The sequence below is a fragment of the Grammomys surdaster genome, unplaced genomic scaffold, assembly GCF_004785775.1.
Source record: "Grammomys surdaster isolate TR1022 unplaced genomic scaffold, NIH_TR_1.0 65, whole genome shotgun sequence".
In the NCBI taxonomy this organism is placed as follows: domain Eukaryota; kingdom Metazoa; phylum Chordata; class Mammalia; order Rodentia; family Muridae; genus Grammomys; species Grammomys surdaster.
Window position 1 is genome coordinate 4,564,237 of NW_021604567.1, and position 16,260 is coordinate 4,580,496.

At 45.3% G+C, this 16,260-nt stretch overlaps 1 protein-coding gene across 1 annotated transcript; it reads right to left on the reverse strand.

Annotated features, from left to right (window-relative positions):
• Positions 1-554: 554 nt before the first annotated feature.
• Positions 555-4,798, reverse strand: Spry2 (sprouty RTK signaling antagonist 2). Its single transcript, XM_028771953.1, has 2 exons — positions 4,385-4,798; positions 555-1,669 (listed from the first exon to the last, which is right to left on the reverse strand). Exon 2 carries the CDS (start codon positions 1,616-1,618, stop codon positions 674-676), a length of 945 nt encoding a protein of 314 aa, XP_028627786.1. The 5' UTR covers positions 1,619-1,669; positions 4,385-4,798; the 3' UTR covers positions 555-673.
• Positions 4,799-16,260: the final 11,462 nt, after the last annotated feature.

The following is a 16,260-nucleotide window of genomic DNA, read 5'->3' on the forward strand; positions in this document are numbered from 1 at the left end:
TTAGAAAATAAAGGTTGAATTTTACTGTAACTGTACAATATACATCAAGTCCAAAGGGAAATCAGAGTCTTACAATAAAGGCTTCCTGTAAGGCAAAAATACAATCTAAAAACATACTGATTGATTCACATTCTTCCGAATGTACAACATATTAGTATAATATTTTGTGACTGTGCCATGGAGTACAGCACAACTTGTCTTTTCACAGTTGCAAATATTATTGTATATACAAAAATATAGCACATTATCTCTGGAGAAAACAAGGAGGGGGTCGGGGAGCCATTTGCTAATTTACAAATTTCGCAAGGACTATTCACAAACAAGAACTTCGCCTAGGAGTGTCTGCTGCTTTAGCTTATGCAATGCGTGGGTCACCAACTTCTGTTGCCCTTCCTTGGAGTTCCATTAGCTGAATTCTAATGCAAGCTTATCGGTTAAAATGGCACATGGACCAAAAAAGAAAAAGAAAAAAAAAAAAAAAAAAAAAAGAAAAAGAAAAAAAAAAGAAAGGGAAAAAAAGAAAAGCATCTCACTGCAAACCACAAATTCCCCTAACCCTGTATGAGCAGTGCCAAGATTACAACTGTTTAGTTGGTTGCATATGTGTGTTAAAAAGGGGTGGGGGGGGGCAGAGCAACAATCCTTATTACTGCAATATTCCTGATTAATAATGCTATGTCGGCTTTTCAAAGTTCCTGGGGGGGACAGTGGGAACTTTGCAGCACACTGTATTTGAGTTTTTACAACGACAGCCAGGCCTGTTCACTCGGTCATAACACCCCTGGCACAGTTTAAGGCAACCCTTGGCTGGAAGGTAACACCATAAACAAGGCAAAAAGAGAGACATGACACCCATCGCTGACCACCGCGTACAACAATGAGACTGGCTGCAAGAACACGGGTTGTCAGCACAATTGTCCTCATCGTCATTGGAGCAGTGATAGAAGAGACCTTTCACACAGCACACACAAGTCCCATAGTCAATGACGTTCTGGGCCGAGCAAAGGCATTGCTTGTCACAGATCCAGTCCGATGGCAGCGGCCTCGGGTAGGTGCACTCCTTACACTTGCACTTGCCACAGTCCTCACACCTGTAAGCGTGCAGACCCAAATCATCTTTGCTCAGTGGCTTAAGCTCACCAGGCTTGAGCTCAGATTTAGGCTGCACTCGGATTATCCCATCAGCAACAGGCCCGGGGGAGAAGGATGATCCTAACAGTCTCTGTTCCGAGGAGCTGCTGCTGGTACTTGTCCTTGTGCTGCTCCGAGACCCTGAGCTGACGGTGCTGATGGACCTGGACAGAGGGGCCCGTGAAGAATGGACCTGCGAGGGCTGGAGCCTGGGAGGCTGGCGGTGCTCGGGCAGACCGTGGAGTCTTTCATGTTTGTGCTGAGTGGAGGGACGAGGAGCAGGCTTGAGCCCAGGTCTTGGGACCACAGTAGGCCCCTCTGTATACTCATTGGTGTTTCGGATGGCTCTGATCTGATCCAGAGACAAGACATGTACCTGCTGGGTAAGGGCATCTCTGGGGTCCGGCTCCCCACGCTGCCTGCCACTGTCATGGGGCGCTTGCAGCAAAGGCTGCGACCCGTTGCCACTCTGAGCTCTGGCCTCCATCAGGTCTTGGCAGTGTGTTCACTCCAGCAGGCTTAGAACACATCTGAACTCCTGGGGAAACCAAGAGGAAAGAAAATGGTTTACACTCTAAGACTTCCCATTCTCCACCCACCAGACTTGACTCTTCACTTCCCACATCCTCTAGAGAAATGGGACTGGAAATGCGCTGGTAGTGGCGAGGTAAGAGAACAGCCGAATGATCAAGGCATCTTCTCAAAAGTGAAAATTCGGCTAGGCACCGACAGTTCTGTAGTCTTAAGTAAGTGGAGAGACTCGAAGGTAATCTCTTATCAATTCACTGAATCCTTTACTCAAATAAACATGCAAATTAGAAGGCTCGGGTTCAAGGTATAAACTGGAAGTAAATGCTGGAGCCTAACAGTGCTACCAACATTTTCGGAAGTATAATAGACCTTTCAGATTTTGAAATAGGTTTAAGCTTGTCGTGATCATTTTTTACATTAAACACCAATAAGTACCTACAATTGTATCAGTTAAGTCAGGTTTTTTTTTTACATCACACTTGCACTGAGTAGTCTAATTTTCCAAACACATAGTGCGACTATGATATAAAAAGTACATTTCAAGGGCAATTAATGTGGCATTTTAAATAAATATTAGCACAAAGTTATATCATTAAAATAAATAATTTCGAATCGCATTAGGTAGCACAAGAAAACAAACTCATAATGCCACAATTTATGAATCAAATACTCTACAGACCTAGACGTCTACTCTTAGGTTCTGAACCACAAGTCATTCTCTCGTTCTATAAATAAAGCATGCAAAAAACCCATTATTTTCTCGTTTTGAAAAAATACCCAAGAGCACAAAGCAAGTAGCAGCAACAAGAAAAGTTTTAGAAATCTGAAGTGTCACAATGGAAGCCTATGATCTTGTCAAGTAAACTTAAAAATCCCACCCATCCCCTCTCAAGAGTCCACAAGGGAAAATAAGCAAAACCGGATTTTTTTAATCCAACCTCTGCTTTTTGGAAAAGGGCAGCGGAACAAGGCAGGTGACAAACCAGGCAGAGCTGGAAACCGGATCTGCTCACCTCCAACAGCAAGGTACACAATGCAGTTCTTCGCTTTCAACCCGTTTATCGGCTCTATCTGCGCCCCCACACAGTCCCCAGCAGGTGGGACTCAGCCAGAACCCCGGGGGACTTTTCTCCAGGCGGACTGACGAGGTCCAGGGGCCAGCCCGGCCCCTCCCGTGTACAATCCGCAGAAGCTCAGGCAGGCAGGGGGCGCGGGTGCCTCCGAAGGGGACGTGTCATGAAATGCACGAGCACACTTTCCCCCTCCTCCACCCCCGCGGCTAAAATTTCCCCCAACCCAAGAGGAACTGCCATCCGGCCCCAAGAGGGGGAGCCACTCTAACACGCCCACCCCCGCCGCAAGGTCACCACAAGGTGTTTCTGCGAAGGCCCTCAAAACGCCTGTCCTCACAAGTTTCCAAATCCGACGCCCCGAGGAAGAGAGCCGGGCTCAGGACGCACAGCTTGCACGGAGGTCGCATGTACCCACGCTCCCAGAGCGACTCCACGGTGCAGTGACCGAAGCGGGCACTGCCTGTAATGTGCACACGCCTACCTCCTTTTAGATCAGGAATAAGACATGTTTCTTAAAACGAAAGAAAAAATAGCTTTATCCAGAGCCCCCACTGCACACGCCAGGCATGAACAGCTCTGAGCCCCGGGATTGGAAACTTTCCGTGAGGACCTGATTGCTGTGGAAAGTAGCATCTTTCGGAAGAAAAAAAAAAGGGATTTCTACAGATCCCCGGCCGCCTCCATAGCAGCCCCCCCTCCACCCTTCTGCGCTCTCTCAGTTCCTCTCCCTCCCCCTTTGAGAGTGCTTTGAAACCCCCATTAAGAACAGTGTGTGATCAGACTAAGGATTAGGGGGGAAAGGACTTCAGCACTAGGGTGGGGCAAACCGACACAGAAACCCCTTTGTAAAAAAGGCGTTAAGACTCCAAATCTTAAAAACAGTAACACAAAAGAGGGAGGGGGAAAAAACTAGCCTTTTTTATTTTGCCACCTACTTTCAGGTAATGGAAAACGACCGCAACTACTTGATAACTCTCTTCCTGTGCTAGGTCAGCCTAGGTGTCCAAATATATTTAAAGAAAAAAAAAAAAAGCGTGACCTAGGCCGACCACGAAGAACGGAAAAAAAGAGAAAGCTGCACTTCCGAACCGCAGAGACGCGGCGCCAGGCTGGGCGACGCTCCCACCCGCACCGGGCTAGACTGTCCACACCGGGCAGAGGCGGGGACTCTCTCCGCCTGGCACACTACCCTCTGCTCGCCCGCCGAGTATTCTGCCCCGGGGAGGTGCAGAGGTGAGAAGCCCAGTACCCCAGCCCCACAGGCGCCCCCGGCGCAGGATAGCTCTCCTATAACTTAGCCTTCACGGGATGGAGGAACAGGTTAGCAATGCCAGAGTCTGCAACAGCGACCTGGAAAACACTTTGTGTTTTCCCTCCCCTCTTCGACTCTCGGCGGCTGAATCGTCGCCAATGCAGGGGTAGGAGTAGAACGCAGTGAAGCGGTCCCTCCGCCCCGAACCCCTTAAGAGAGTGAGCTGTCGCGGGACCGGAGACACTGCACCGGCGCACCCTGTAGCCTGGCCGTGGCCGAACCCCCGTTCTAGGCTAAGCAGATCCCGGGAAGCCTGGTGGTTTAGGGGAGAGAGGAACCCGGACCCCATTCCCGGCCCGCTGTGGTTCCAGAAGGGGAAAAGCCAAACGCTCCTCACCGTGATCGCGGCTTTGCACCAACCCCTCTCCCTTGGATCCTCTTCTTCCAGCGATGTGCAAATAAATCCAGTCCCGATGCAAACTTTTTTCCTCCTTTCCAAACTCTGCTTCAGTCCAACTTCCAAGCAATCGGTGGGAGGATTAAAACCACGGGGAAATTTGGAGCCCAATCCTCAATCCTCCACCGTTGGAACCCTCCCGGATTCCGGGCTAGAGAGATGACCTCCCTTCCAGAAGCGCACGCGGAGTATTTCCTCTTTTTTTTTTCCTTCTTCTTCTTCTTTTCTTTTTTTTTCTCAATGAGCAAGAGGCCGAAGCGCCAAGGTTGGCGAGTCTCTTCTCCTGGTCGATGAGAGAAAGCGAGGCGAGCACGGCCTTACAAAGAACCTAAGGCCAGCTCGCCAAGTCCTGGGGGCCCGGGGCTGCTTCGGAGCGGAGGCAGGCGCGGGGCCGCGGGCCGGGCCAGGCGCGCGCGGGGGGCCTGGGCGCTGCGCGCTCCGCCGGCCCCTGTCCTCCGCTGGCGCTGCGGCGCGCAGCTCTCGCTCGTGCAGACTGGGCGTTGCGGAGGCGCGGCGGCGAAGCCGAGGCGGGGGTGGGGGGTGCGGGGGGGGGGGAGGAGGGGGCGGCGGGGGGGGAGGAGGGTCTGGGGCCCGGCCGGGGCTGGGGGGGCGGGGAGGGGGGAGCGCCGCTGGCCTGCGCCCTCGCCTTTCCGGAGGAGGCAGGGAGCTCTGCAGCGGCCGCGGCAGCAGTAAATGGCGTCATGTGGATCCGAGGCGGAACAGAGCAGTTGTTGTCCCAGAGGATATATCGCATCCGGTCCCAGCTCATTGGCTCCGCGGGGCTACATTCACTCGCGCTCCAGCGCCCGCCGGCGCTCCGAGCCGCAGGAGGCATTCAAAAGGGCAACCGCGCCGCCCCGCGCCGCCCCAGTCGCTCCTGCAGCCGGGGCGCCGTCACGCGGGGCCGCGCTGGCCGCCGCGAGGTCAGTTTATCTAGTTTCAAGGAAACGCTGACCTTAAGGCTTCCCCCACCCCAGAGGCCACGAGCCGGAGGCCGGCCTCACTTAGGGAACTTTCTCCCTCGCCGCCCGGGAGACGAGAGGGAGGAACGGTGCACACTAACCCGGCCGCACCGCGTTAGCGTGAAAAGCGAGTTGCAGCTTTTTTCGAGCCCATTCGGAATCCATTTCGGTTCTAACCTCTCCTCTCCTGGGTTCCCCCCCCCCCCGTCCCGTCCCCTCCCCCACCGATGCCCAGGGGGCGAAGAGGGTGGGGGGAGCAGGAGGGGGGAGGGAAAGGGGAGCGGGAAGTGAGGTGGGAGGGCTATTGGTTTATTCTTTGTCTACTGGATTAACCCGATTATACACCGGGCACCAGCACAGCCCGCCTCCCCCCACCTCCGAGCCTTGTACGGGAGGAACGGAATGTAGATTCGGGTTTCAAGTCCCTTCTGCTCCGGCTGGGATTGGCTTTTGATTGTGTGCGGACTTGTAGTTTGTTAGAATTTCATTTTTAAGAGGGATTATCTAGATGGAGGCCTTTTGGAGACTTTTTTTGGTACTGTTTTGCTCGATGCAAAACCTTTTAAATTAATTCTGTAATACCCACGCGATTACTCAGGGCGACATCATGGACTTCCGAAATAGGGAGGGATGGGGGGGGGTGGGGGAAGAGTCTGTTTCCCTACAGAATTCCTCCTTCGCGAAACCATAAATAAAAAGAGCGTCATCTTCCAAATCCCACTATCTGTCACTTAGAACATTCTCATATAAGTTCCTCCTGTTTCTGTTGGAAGAGGACTATAGTTAACCATTTAAAATACAGAAAATACATACGCTCTGGCCGCGGCTGTACTAAGGTGCCTCCACGTGGAAGCACGCGGGGTGGGGGGTGTCACCGAAAATGTATCCACACGCTACTGTTGCCATTTTGGCTGAGAATATTTTTTTAAACCGGAAGGTACCTGCTGTAAGGTCAAAATTCCCGCATAGCACCTGCGACCTTGCACCATGCGAGGTTAGAGCTCCTGGAAACGTGGAGTTTGGTTTCCCTCGCTCCAGCCCTCACCTGTTCGCTGCTACCCCGGTCTCTAGCTGCCTTCTGGCGACATCTCTCTCTACTCTGTCCCTGACACCTCATTCGCCTGGCTTGCGCTCTCTCCCTGCCCTCTCGGTGTGTTTCTCCACGACTCTTCTTCGCCTGGGGTTTGGAACTAGAAATGGCAGGGGAAGTGGCATGCCTTATTTCCGGGCGCTGGTCTACCTTCCCCTACCCCACGGCTGAGGGTGGAAGAGGCTCGATCGGCCGGCTCCGTCGTGTCCCAGACACTCTGGGTCAGGACAGCTGGGCCTGTCCGGCCACCGCGGCTCGCGCGGCGTCGGAATCCGTGGAGTCTCCAGCAGGCGAGCACGGGCGACCCTGCGCTTCCCTAAGAAGCCGCCAGGGGGCGAGCGCCAGGCGCGGGGCTCGGGCTGCTTTCTTCTGCCGGACTCAGTAGGTGCTGGAGGGGTTCCTTTCAAAGAAGTGCGTTGGCCCTCTTCGGAGTTTTAAGATGCATAGTATAAACGCTACGCAAGGTGGCATTTCTTGCCGTGCCCTTAACCACATTCCCTTTGAGATTGAGCTGGTTCGATTCCGAAACAACTCAAGTTTTCCACCCAGGAGCTATGGGGGTCAAAGGCAGGTTGTTGTGGGAGGCACGTCCGGAAGGAGTTGCTGGTGTGTGACCAGCAAGCATCTGAAAGCAGAGCTGGCAAGGGAAACACCTCCCCTCACACCCTTGCAGCCGGTGGCCGCTTCTTGGGAGACATTTGCCCCATGCCATTTCCTCCAGCGCCGCAGGAGCTCTGCCAACGGGTCATTAGGAATCAAAGCATAAAATAGAATTTAAATCAGGAACTTCCGGATGCTTGGGGAAGAATGTAAGAATTCATATTTATCTTTCATAAATTAGAAAGGATTTTAGGTAATAATCTACTGTTTATCTCTCCCACAATCCTCACACTAGAAAACATTTTACCTGTAACTTAAGAGCAAAATAAATAGAAGAATCTGTTGAATTCTTTTAAATTATTCCTTTGGCTTTATCTTAGTGCATTATTGTTTTTCAGCCAGTGAAGTGTGTAAGCTTCCAAAGACTACTGTTAAAATAAAAAAAGACGAATTGTATTTGTGCACTCGTTGTATACGCACAATGAGGTGTTCCATGAAACCACTGTGCTTCCAAATCAGTTATCATGCCCACGAATTAAAACGAGTGAATCGTGGAAGAGAATCCAGGGCAATGGTAGCGCTCAGACAAACATCAAGAGAAAGCTCTTTCAGATGTGTTGTGGAAAGTTCTAGAAAGAGAACTCTGCCATAAGCACAGATTTTACCACTTGTCAAGCACTGTAAAACAAAACAAAAACAAGCCCAAGGGACTCAATGTTGCAATGATACTCAACTCCAGGTTCCAAGGACTCATCAAGTAATCACTTTTCCAATGCTGGCTGTTGATTAGAATCTGTTGTGTACTAGTGAGTTCTCAACTCTGGCTTTATTTTCTGATTTCATTTATCTGCACTACATAACTATAGCCTTCCTCGCTTGTTGTTTTTAATGAGGCAGAATATAAACAGTCCATGAATCTCACCTCCTCCAATCTTTGATAGAAAGTAGTGAAGAAAACAGTGTAAACAGGCTGCTTTAGAGTTGTGTTGAGTGAACTGAAACCTTGTTTAGGATTGTCCTTGCCAGCTGGACCAAGTTGTTTGGTCTTCTTCACAATGTGGGCAAAGTGTATCTTTAAAAGGCAAAATGTATCTTTAAAAGGCTCTCAATCTAGTTTCTTTCTGAGATTTGAAAAAAAAGAAAAAAAAGAAAAAAAAGGAAAGAAAAGAAAATCCCTTCACCTTCCTAGGTTTGGTCTCAGTTTTGAAAACCTAAGAGAAATCTTGCAAACATACAATGTGCTTTTGACACAAAGAATGAATAAGTATCTAGACATTTTGTTCTATTACCCAAGAAGTTTTTGTTTGTTTTTGTTTGTTTTTGTATTTAAAGACAGCATAGTTACATTTTGGACCTGTTAGTCATCATTTCTTTTTACAGCCCAACTTGGGTAGTAAAATTCATTTATGCAAGGACTCTTCCGGACCTTCCAGCAGCAAAGGACTCTTTGCTGGGGGACCTTTTGATTTGGCACCCATGACTGTTATCATTTTACGTTTGGAATTTCTTTGATTCTTCACATTCTGTTGATATTGCCTCCAGGAGGGGAATTGGGAGTGGCTTCAATAAAGAAGCAAAGGAATTCAAAATAGACCACTTGATGTCTTATCTAGATTGCTTGGAGGACTGGAAGCAGTTTATCTCTGAATCTAACCTTCTTTGCTGATGTCCTTTATCCCTAACTAAACGCAGAGCAGGACCTAAGGTTATCCTGGGGTGAGAGGAGTGGTCTTGATAAGTGACCTTGAGCCTCCAACTCCCTCCAGCTACTGTTTTTCATAGATCTCTTTAGCTGGAATCCACCCGTGGTGTGGTTTGCACTGGTTAATGGATGAATATTCCTGCTAGATGCTTGTACATCATTACTACAATGTATGCAAAATCAGATGGGGGCTGAAACTTTGTAACAAGGCAAGAAAAGAGTGCACTGCTGGCTTCATGTGTTTGTTTCATTGCTTTTTCAATATAGCTGGTCTTTGGCCTAAAGATTAAACTTCCTTTGTAGGCTTGCATGTTCAGAGATCTTGCCCTTTGTCCTCTCAACTTTATTTACATTTACTTTCTTATGTGTTCTCTTTGTTCTAGAATCAAACAAACAAACAAACAAAAACCCTCATAGAAGTGAGAATCAATGGTGGCCCTTAGTCTTTGGTAATGTTTAGTAACAGTAACAAGATTTGACTTCTGAATACATAGCATATTTTAGTTTGAATTTTTTAGACAAGGTCTCACTATGTAGCCAGGTCTGGCCTGCAACTCTGGGCAATTTTCCTGCCTCTGCTCCCCAAGTACTGGAATTACAGGCAGGCAGGCAGATGTGGTTTCCACATCTGTGGAGATTTTAATTTTATACTTTTCATTGTGTGGACCTTGGATCAAAGGGCACAGGAAGTTCAGCCTGTTCTCTAGAGAAGATATGATCAAAAAATTTCTACCATGATTCTTATTTTAGCACAGACACCAAAATATTAAGGCTAACAGCCAGTTCCAAATCTCAGTGCACAGATTATGTCTAAATACGTCTGGCTTGGTGACTGGAGTATGCTTGTATACAGATTTAGATTGTTCTCATGAGAAGAAAATGTTTTAAAATTACAGAGTCATTGAAATATTGTAGAGTTATATAATACAGCTTTTAAAGATACACTTTAAAGGGCAGACTATGCTAAAGATCTGGGTAATCTATATCAGGGCTCCCCTGAACTTTTTTTGAATTGAACAGAAAGTTTTTTAGATTCTGACACTAATACATCTTTACCAGAAATTCTCGACCCATGTTGATATCCCTCTGTGGGGGCTGTCAAATGACCTTTTCACTGGGGCTACCTAAGAGCATCGGATTATGATTCATACCAGTACCAAAATAACAATTATCAAGTAGCAACAAAAATGATTTTATGGTTGGGAGTGGGGGTGGGTCACCACAACATGAGGAACTGTATTAAAGGATTGTGATATTAGGAAAGTTGAGAACCACTGGTCTACAGGTTAAGCATATGATAAGTTTTGTGGAGTTTTTGCTTTTCTCTTTCTCTCTCTACTTGAAAGCCAGGTTTTTGGTTTTGTTTTACTATTTCTTTAAAAAGAAAATAGTCCTGTTCTATTTCCAATTAAGTCAATATTTTTCTTTTTTTTCTTTTTTTTTTTCTTTTTTTTTTTTCTGGTTTTTCGAGACAGGGTTTCTCTTTATAGTCCGGGCTGTCTTGGAACTCACTCTGTAGACCAGGCTGGTCTTGAATTCAGAAATCCACCTGCCTCTGCCTCCCAAGTGCTGGGATTAAAGGCGTGTGCCACCACCTCCCGGCTCAATATTTTTCAAGTCTTAATTTTGTAAAAGCAAAATATTTAGGAGCTGAAGAGATGGCTCAGCAGTTAAGAGTGCTTGCTGCTCTTACAGAAGATTTGAGTTTGGTTCCCAACTCCCACATGGTGACTCACAACCGCCTGTATTTTCTAGTTCCAGGAGATCTGGCGCCCTCTTCTGGCCTCTCAGAGTACCAGGTGATGCCCCTAGAAGATGAACATAAATAACTGCAGGCAAAACCATACACATAAAATAAAAATAAATAAATCTTTAAAAATATATATCTGTTTAATTTTTTCTTCTGCTTTTAGACAGAATCTCAATTGTCCCCATGTGGCCTGGGCCAGAGGATGACCTTAGTCCTCTGCCGTACCCTTATAGTGTCTGGATTACAAATACAAGCAATTTCTAGTTTATACGCTACAAACTAAGTCATAACCCCAGTCCTGGAATTTTTTTTTTCCAGATAAGGTTTCACTGTGTAACCCTAGCTAGTTTGGAATTCTGTAGACCAGGCTGACTTTGCCTCTTTTTTTTTTTTTTAAGTTTATTTTGTTTATTCCTGTCTATAATATAAGCAAGAAGGAAAAGTAAAGTTCTAAGTATCATAAATATGGGCTAGAAAATTACATCAAAGTCTAATATCACATAGATATACATATAAGCTATGAGACTATTTATAACTTTGCTCTTTACTGAAAATCATTAGGGAACGTTTTGACCCTCTGTATCTGAACTGGCTTAGAAGGCTGTAGATTTCTGGATTTTTAAAAAAATTTATTTATTCACTTCACAACCCAATATCAGCCCTTTCTCTCCTCCCAGTACCCTCATACTATCTTCTCCTTCTCTTGAGAAGGGAAAGACACCCCCCCCCCCGTCACCCCCACACTAATCCCCCACCCCCACCCACACTGTCTCTTGAGTGCTAAGATTGCAAATTTGCTCCACCTCACCCAACTGATTTCTTTTAGGATAAAATTTAAATCACTTTACTATTGTGACAACATTATTATTATGTCTTGCATACCGATTGAAACAAGTTTGACTGAAGCCAAGATTTTCTCTCCCCTCCGACCCACCGGCTGCGCCCCGCCCCGCCCCGCCCTGCCCCTCCCTTTCCTGCCCTGCCCGGCCATCTTCTATCCTTTCCTGTTCCTCTCCTTTCCTCTTTTCTAAGATGGATTTTTTATGAAATACAGATTGTTCTCAACCTCCTCTGCTGAAATTTGTTTTTTGAATACTGGTTTAAATTAACTTTATGGAAATTTTATGCTGCAGGCAATAGAGAAGAGAGAAATTATCACAGGAGACCCGATGACAGGTGGATATATGCAAATAAGGGTGAATTCCTGGGGTTTGTTTTTCTTTGCTGAACTTTCCTGACCTCTCCCCAGTCCTCCCCCCCATGACCCCACCATCCATAACCACAGCACGGGGCACACACCTCTTGAAGATAGGTCATTACTGTGTGTCCTTGGAACTCATTCTGCAAACCAGGACGGCAGAGAACTTGAAGCCATCCTCCTGCCTCTACTCCTTGAGTGCTAGAATTACAGGCATGTGTCACCACCGTACCTGGTTGAATTTTTCATTTGAAAAGTGCATTTGGCCAAAAGAAGGCCTACATCAATAATTAAAGTTTGTCACAATATTAAGCTGTAACTTGAGATTAAGACGTTACATTTTAATTAACTTTTAAATGTATAAGAAAACTGAGATACATCGTGAGCAATATTGTAGCTTAGACAAGTAGAGCCAGAATGTACTGTCAAGCTCACGGCCGTAAGTGTGGAATCGATATAAGGAACGATGTCCTTGTTATCAAATGATCATACACATTTTTTTCTTTTCTTTTTTTGTTTTTTTGTTTTTGTTTTTTGTTTGTTTGGTTGGTTTGTTTTGTTTTTGTTTGTTTCGAGACAGGGTTTCTCTGTGTAGCCCTGGCTGTCCTGGAACTCACTTTGTAGACCAGGCTGGCCTCGAACTCAGAAATCCACCTGCCTCTGCCTCCCAAGTGCTGGGACTAAAGGCGTGCGCCACCATGATCATACACATTTATTCAGATGAATGTAGTCACAACAGACAAGGTCACAGGTATATACTGTTTGCTCAAGAATTGACAGCACTTATTTAAAAATTACATCTATCTATCTATCTATCATCTATCTATCAATTACCTATCTATCATCTATCCATCATCTATCAATCTATCCATCATCTATCTATCTATCTATCTATCTATCTATCTATCATCTATCTATCTATCATCTATCTATCAATTACCTATCTATCATCTATCCATCATCTATCTATCTATCCATCATCTATCTATCTATCTCTCTATCTATCAATTACCTATCTATCATCTATCCATCATCTATCTATCTATCTATCTATCCATCTATCTATCTATTATCTATCTATCTATCTACCATCTATCACATATCTATCTATCTATCTATCTATCTATCTATCTATCTATCTATCTGTTATTGGAGTGGAGAATGAAGTTCGAGAGCCAGAGTACACATATGAAGGTCAAAGGGCAATGTTCGGTGTTGGTTTTCTCCTTCCACTGTGTGGGTTGGGGATTTAACTCTGGTGATCAGGCAGGCTTGCTGGTCTGTGCAGGCATCTTTAACTACAAATCTCACAGGGCCACAGAATGAAATGTGTCTGGCAAAATTCAAATATGTATAATATTTGTCGTATAATCTGATCAAATCAAGTAAGAGTGACAGAAAGGGCTGGGTATGGTGGCACACACCTTTGGTCCTAGCACATGGGAGGCAGGGGGATCTCTGAGTTCGAGAACAGCATGTTCTACAGAGCAAGTTCCAGGATAGCCTCAGCCCCCTCAAAATAAAGAGTAGTGGAAAGGAAGTCACTAAGTTGTAGACAGTTTTTACAGTTTATGTTCTGTATGAATACCTTTAACTTTTTAGATTTATTTATTTATTATATGTATATGAACACACTGTAGCTGTCTTCAGACACACCAGGAGAGGGCATCAGATCCCATTACAGATGGTCGTGAGCCACCATGTGGTTGCTGGGAATTGAACTCAGGACCTCTGGAAGAGCAGTCAGTGCTTTTAACTGCTGAGCCATCTCTCCAGCCCCTTCTTTTACTAATTTTGAGGAATGAACTTCTTAATTTTTAAAAATTATTTCAGAGGCATGTTTGTATTATATTCTCTAAGATGTTGAAACCATATAGGCTGTCTAGGAACACAGCTTAGCTTATAGAGCAATTGCCTAGCATGTGTGAGGCCCTACATACAATTCATACACTTTCCAGCAGAAAAAGTCATCCCTGGGAAAATTAGAAATTATATTATCAACTTGCAACTCTTACTCAGCCCTATAAAAATCAATTAAACAAGCAAAATTCTTCCAAATTCAAAACAAAATCAAAATGCATATCTGATGCTCAATATTGAACTATTTTAAAGATTTCAGAGCTTAGAGAGGCCAAGAGGTCTGATTTGGATCCAGTTGATGGTATCTTTGATTACAAAGCCCCATTGCCCAAGTTCTTCAGAGTAGAGTGTCCTGTAGCTCTTGATAAAGTTATAAGTTCTCTGCGTGACCTCCGGGACCTGCCTACCACTTTCCCTCATCAGCCTCCTCAAGACCGAGCCTGGGTTGCTCAAAAGTTGCCTCTCTCTTCCAATAGGGGCTTTGAACATGATATTCTCCGATGTACTACTTTTTGGGACAACTTTTCTTGATGTTTAACTTCTGTTTATCTTTATTTTTTTGTTCTGTTTTGTTTGTTTGTTTGTTTTGAGACAGGGTTTCTCTGTATAGTCCTGGCTGTCCTGGAACTCACTCTGTAGACCAGGCTGGCCTCGAACTCAGAAATCCGCCTGCCTCTGCCTCCCAAGTGCTGGGATTAAAGGCGTGTGCCACCACCGCCCGGCCAAATGTGTAGCCCAGGCTGGCCTCGAACTCGTGATCCTCCTGCCTCTGCCTCCTTCAGCAAATCCTACCGGTGTGCGCCACCACTACCGGCTCTATTTATCTTTAAATAGCTGTTGTCATATTTTCAGGAATACTTTCTCCTACCTCTTTGGTTAATCCTTCTTTTTTGTCTCATGACTATCTTAAAAGAAACCATACTTGGAATCGTCCTATCTCTTCATTACTAAATATCTCCTGTATTTTAAGGACCTAAGTAATTTTTTTATGCCATTTTGTCCCCAGCTTTGACGAGCCTAGTGTGAATAAAGATTTTTATCATTTTTCAGTCAACTGAATAAGCAAATAAGTGAGCTAATGAGCCTGTAGAAGGCATGCCTGTGTAGGGCTCTTGTGACGATACCACAACAAGGTGTCTTCTAGAGAGAGAGCCTAGCACGCATGAAGTTCTCAAAAACACAAAGCAATACTTTTTGTGAAATTGGCCTTGGTAGTTTATTTGGGAAAATTAGCGATTTTGTTAACCTTTATTTATTTATTTATTTATTTTAAAAATTAACTTTAATAAATACAATTTGATTATTTAAATGTATTTATTTGTATTTTGTACCTTTGTAACGTTTATTTTCCAAGATAAAGTTTCTCTGTGTAGCTCTGGCTGTCCTGGAACTCACTCTGTAGACCAGGCTGACCTTTAATTCAGAGAGCTGCCTGCCTCTGCCTCCCAGAGAGGGTAGGCTTATAACTATTGTTGATAACATTTACGAATACTCAGGGTTTCTGTGCAAATGTTAACCACACATTGGCTTTTATTTTTACCTATGGACTTTCCAAAGCATGTAAAGCATTTTAGAGAAGAAAGGCTCCACATAGATGAAATTGTTGCCTCTGACAGAAATGTCTCATTGAGTTGTTTGTTCAGAACTGTCTGAGTGTAGAACACACAGCAGTAAGCACAGCTGCTGATGCTGCCGAGGCTTCAGGCCAGCCTGGACAGATACAAGAAAATGCAAACATCTTCTTGTCTGAGTGTCTGCAGCCCTTGGCTACTACACTACACTTGATTTGGCTGTGTGTTTTGAGAACTGAGCCCTGTATCTGAAATGTCATTAGACTGCCATCCTCTGTTAAAATATATATTAATTTATACTAAATTATATGTAGATATTTAATGTACACTAAAATGCAGTGAGATTTTATTGTCCCACATTAAGTTACCATGATTCTATAAAGGTGAATTTGCACATGGCTTAGAATAATTATGCCCATAATTCTTGGGTTCAGAATCTTGTGTTATAGCACCATTACATTTTCCAGAATTCCGGAGAAAACATGCACTAAGTATTCTCTGCTATTTAAAAATCAATGTGACATGGCCTTCTGGAGATAGGACCCCTGTCCTCAGAACCTTGGCTGGGGAGGTGCTGGCGCCACCACTTTACTCAGTGATTTGTGCAATAAGAAGTGCCTTCTGAATGAAGGAAACTCAGAATCTAAGTGGAGAGATGAAGAAGCTAGTTATGAGGAAGTTACTCAAAGGAATCTAACAAGTCAGTTTTGGGGTCTGATTGTGGGCACTTGAGGTTGTGCTAGCCCACCAGAGACAAGGTGGCTAATGAATCAGGCAGCCCAGGAAGGACCCCAGAAGAATTGTTGGATGTTTCTGCCTTATTTTATAGGTTTCTAGCGTTCTCTTCTTTGAGTGGTACAAATGGATGTGTTTCTTTAGTGTTGCTGTGTGAATCTGAAATGACTCCACCGTCTTATGTCAGAAAACTTGTCCCTAGGCGTAGTCATATTCTCAGAGACTGTTTAGAAGATGATGCCTACCCGGCAGAAGCAGTTAGGAGGGATGAGACCACAGTTTTAGACATTCTCCACATCCTGGTTCCCGGTGGTGTGAACAGCTGCTCTCTGCCCTTGGTTAATCATA

Bases quoted from the DNA above. Each gene is read 5' to 3' on its own strand.
- Spry2 (XM_028771953.1), bottom strand. From the start codon at position 1,618: ATGGAGGCCAGAGCTCAGAGTGGCAACGGGTCGCAGCCTTTGCTGCAA.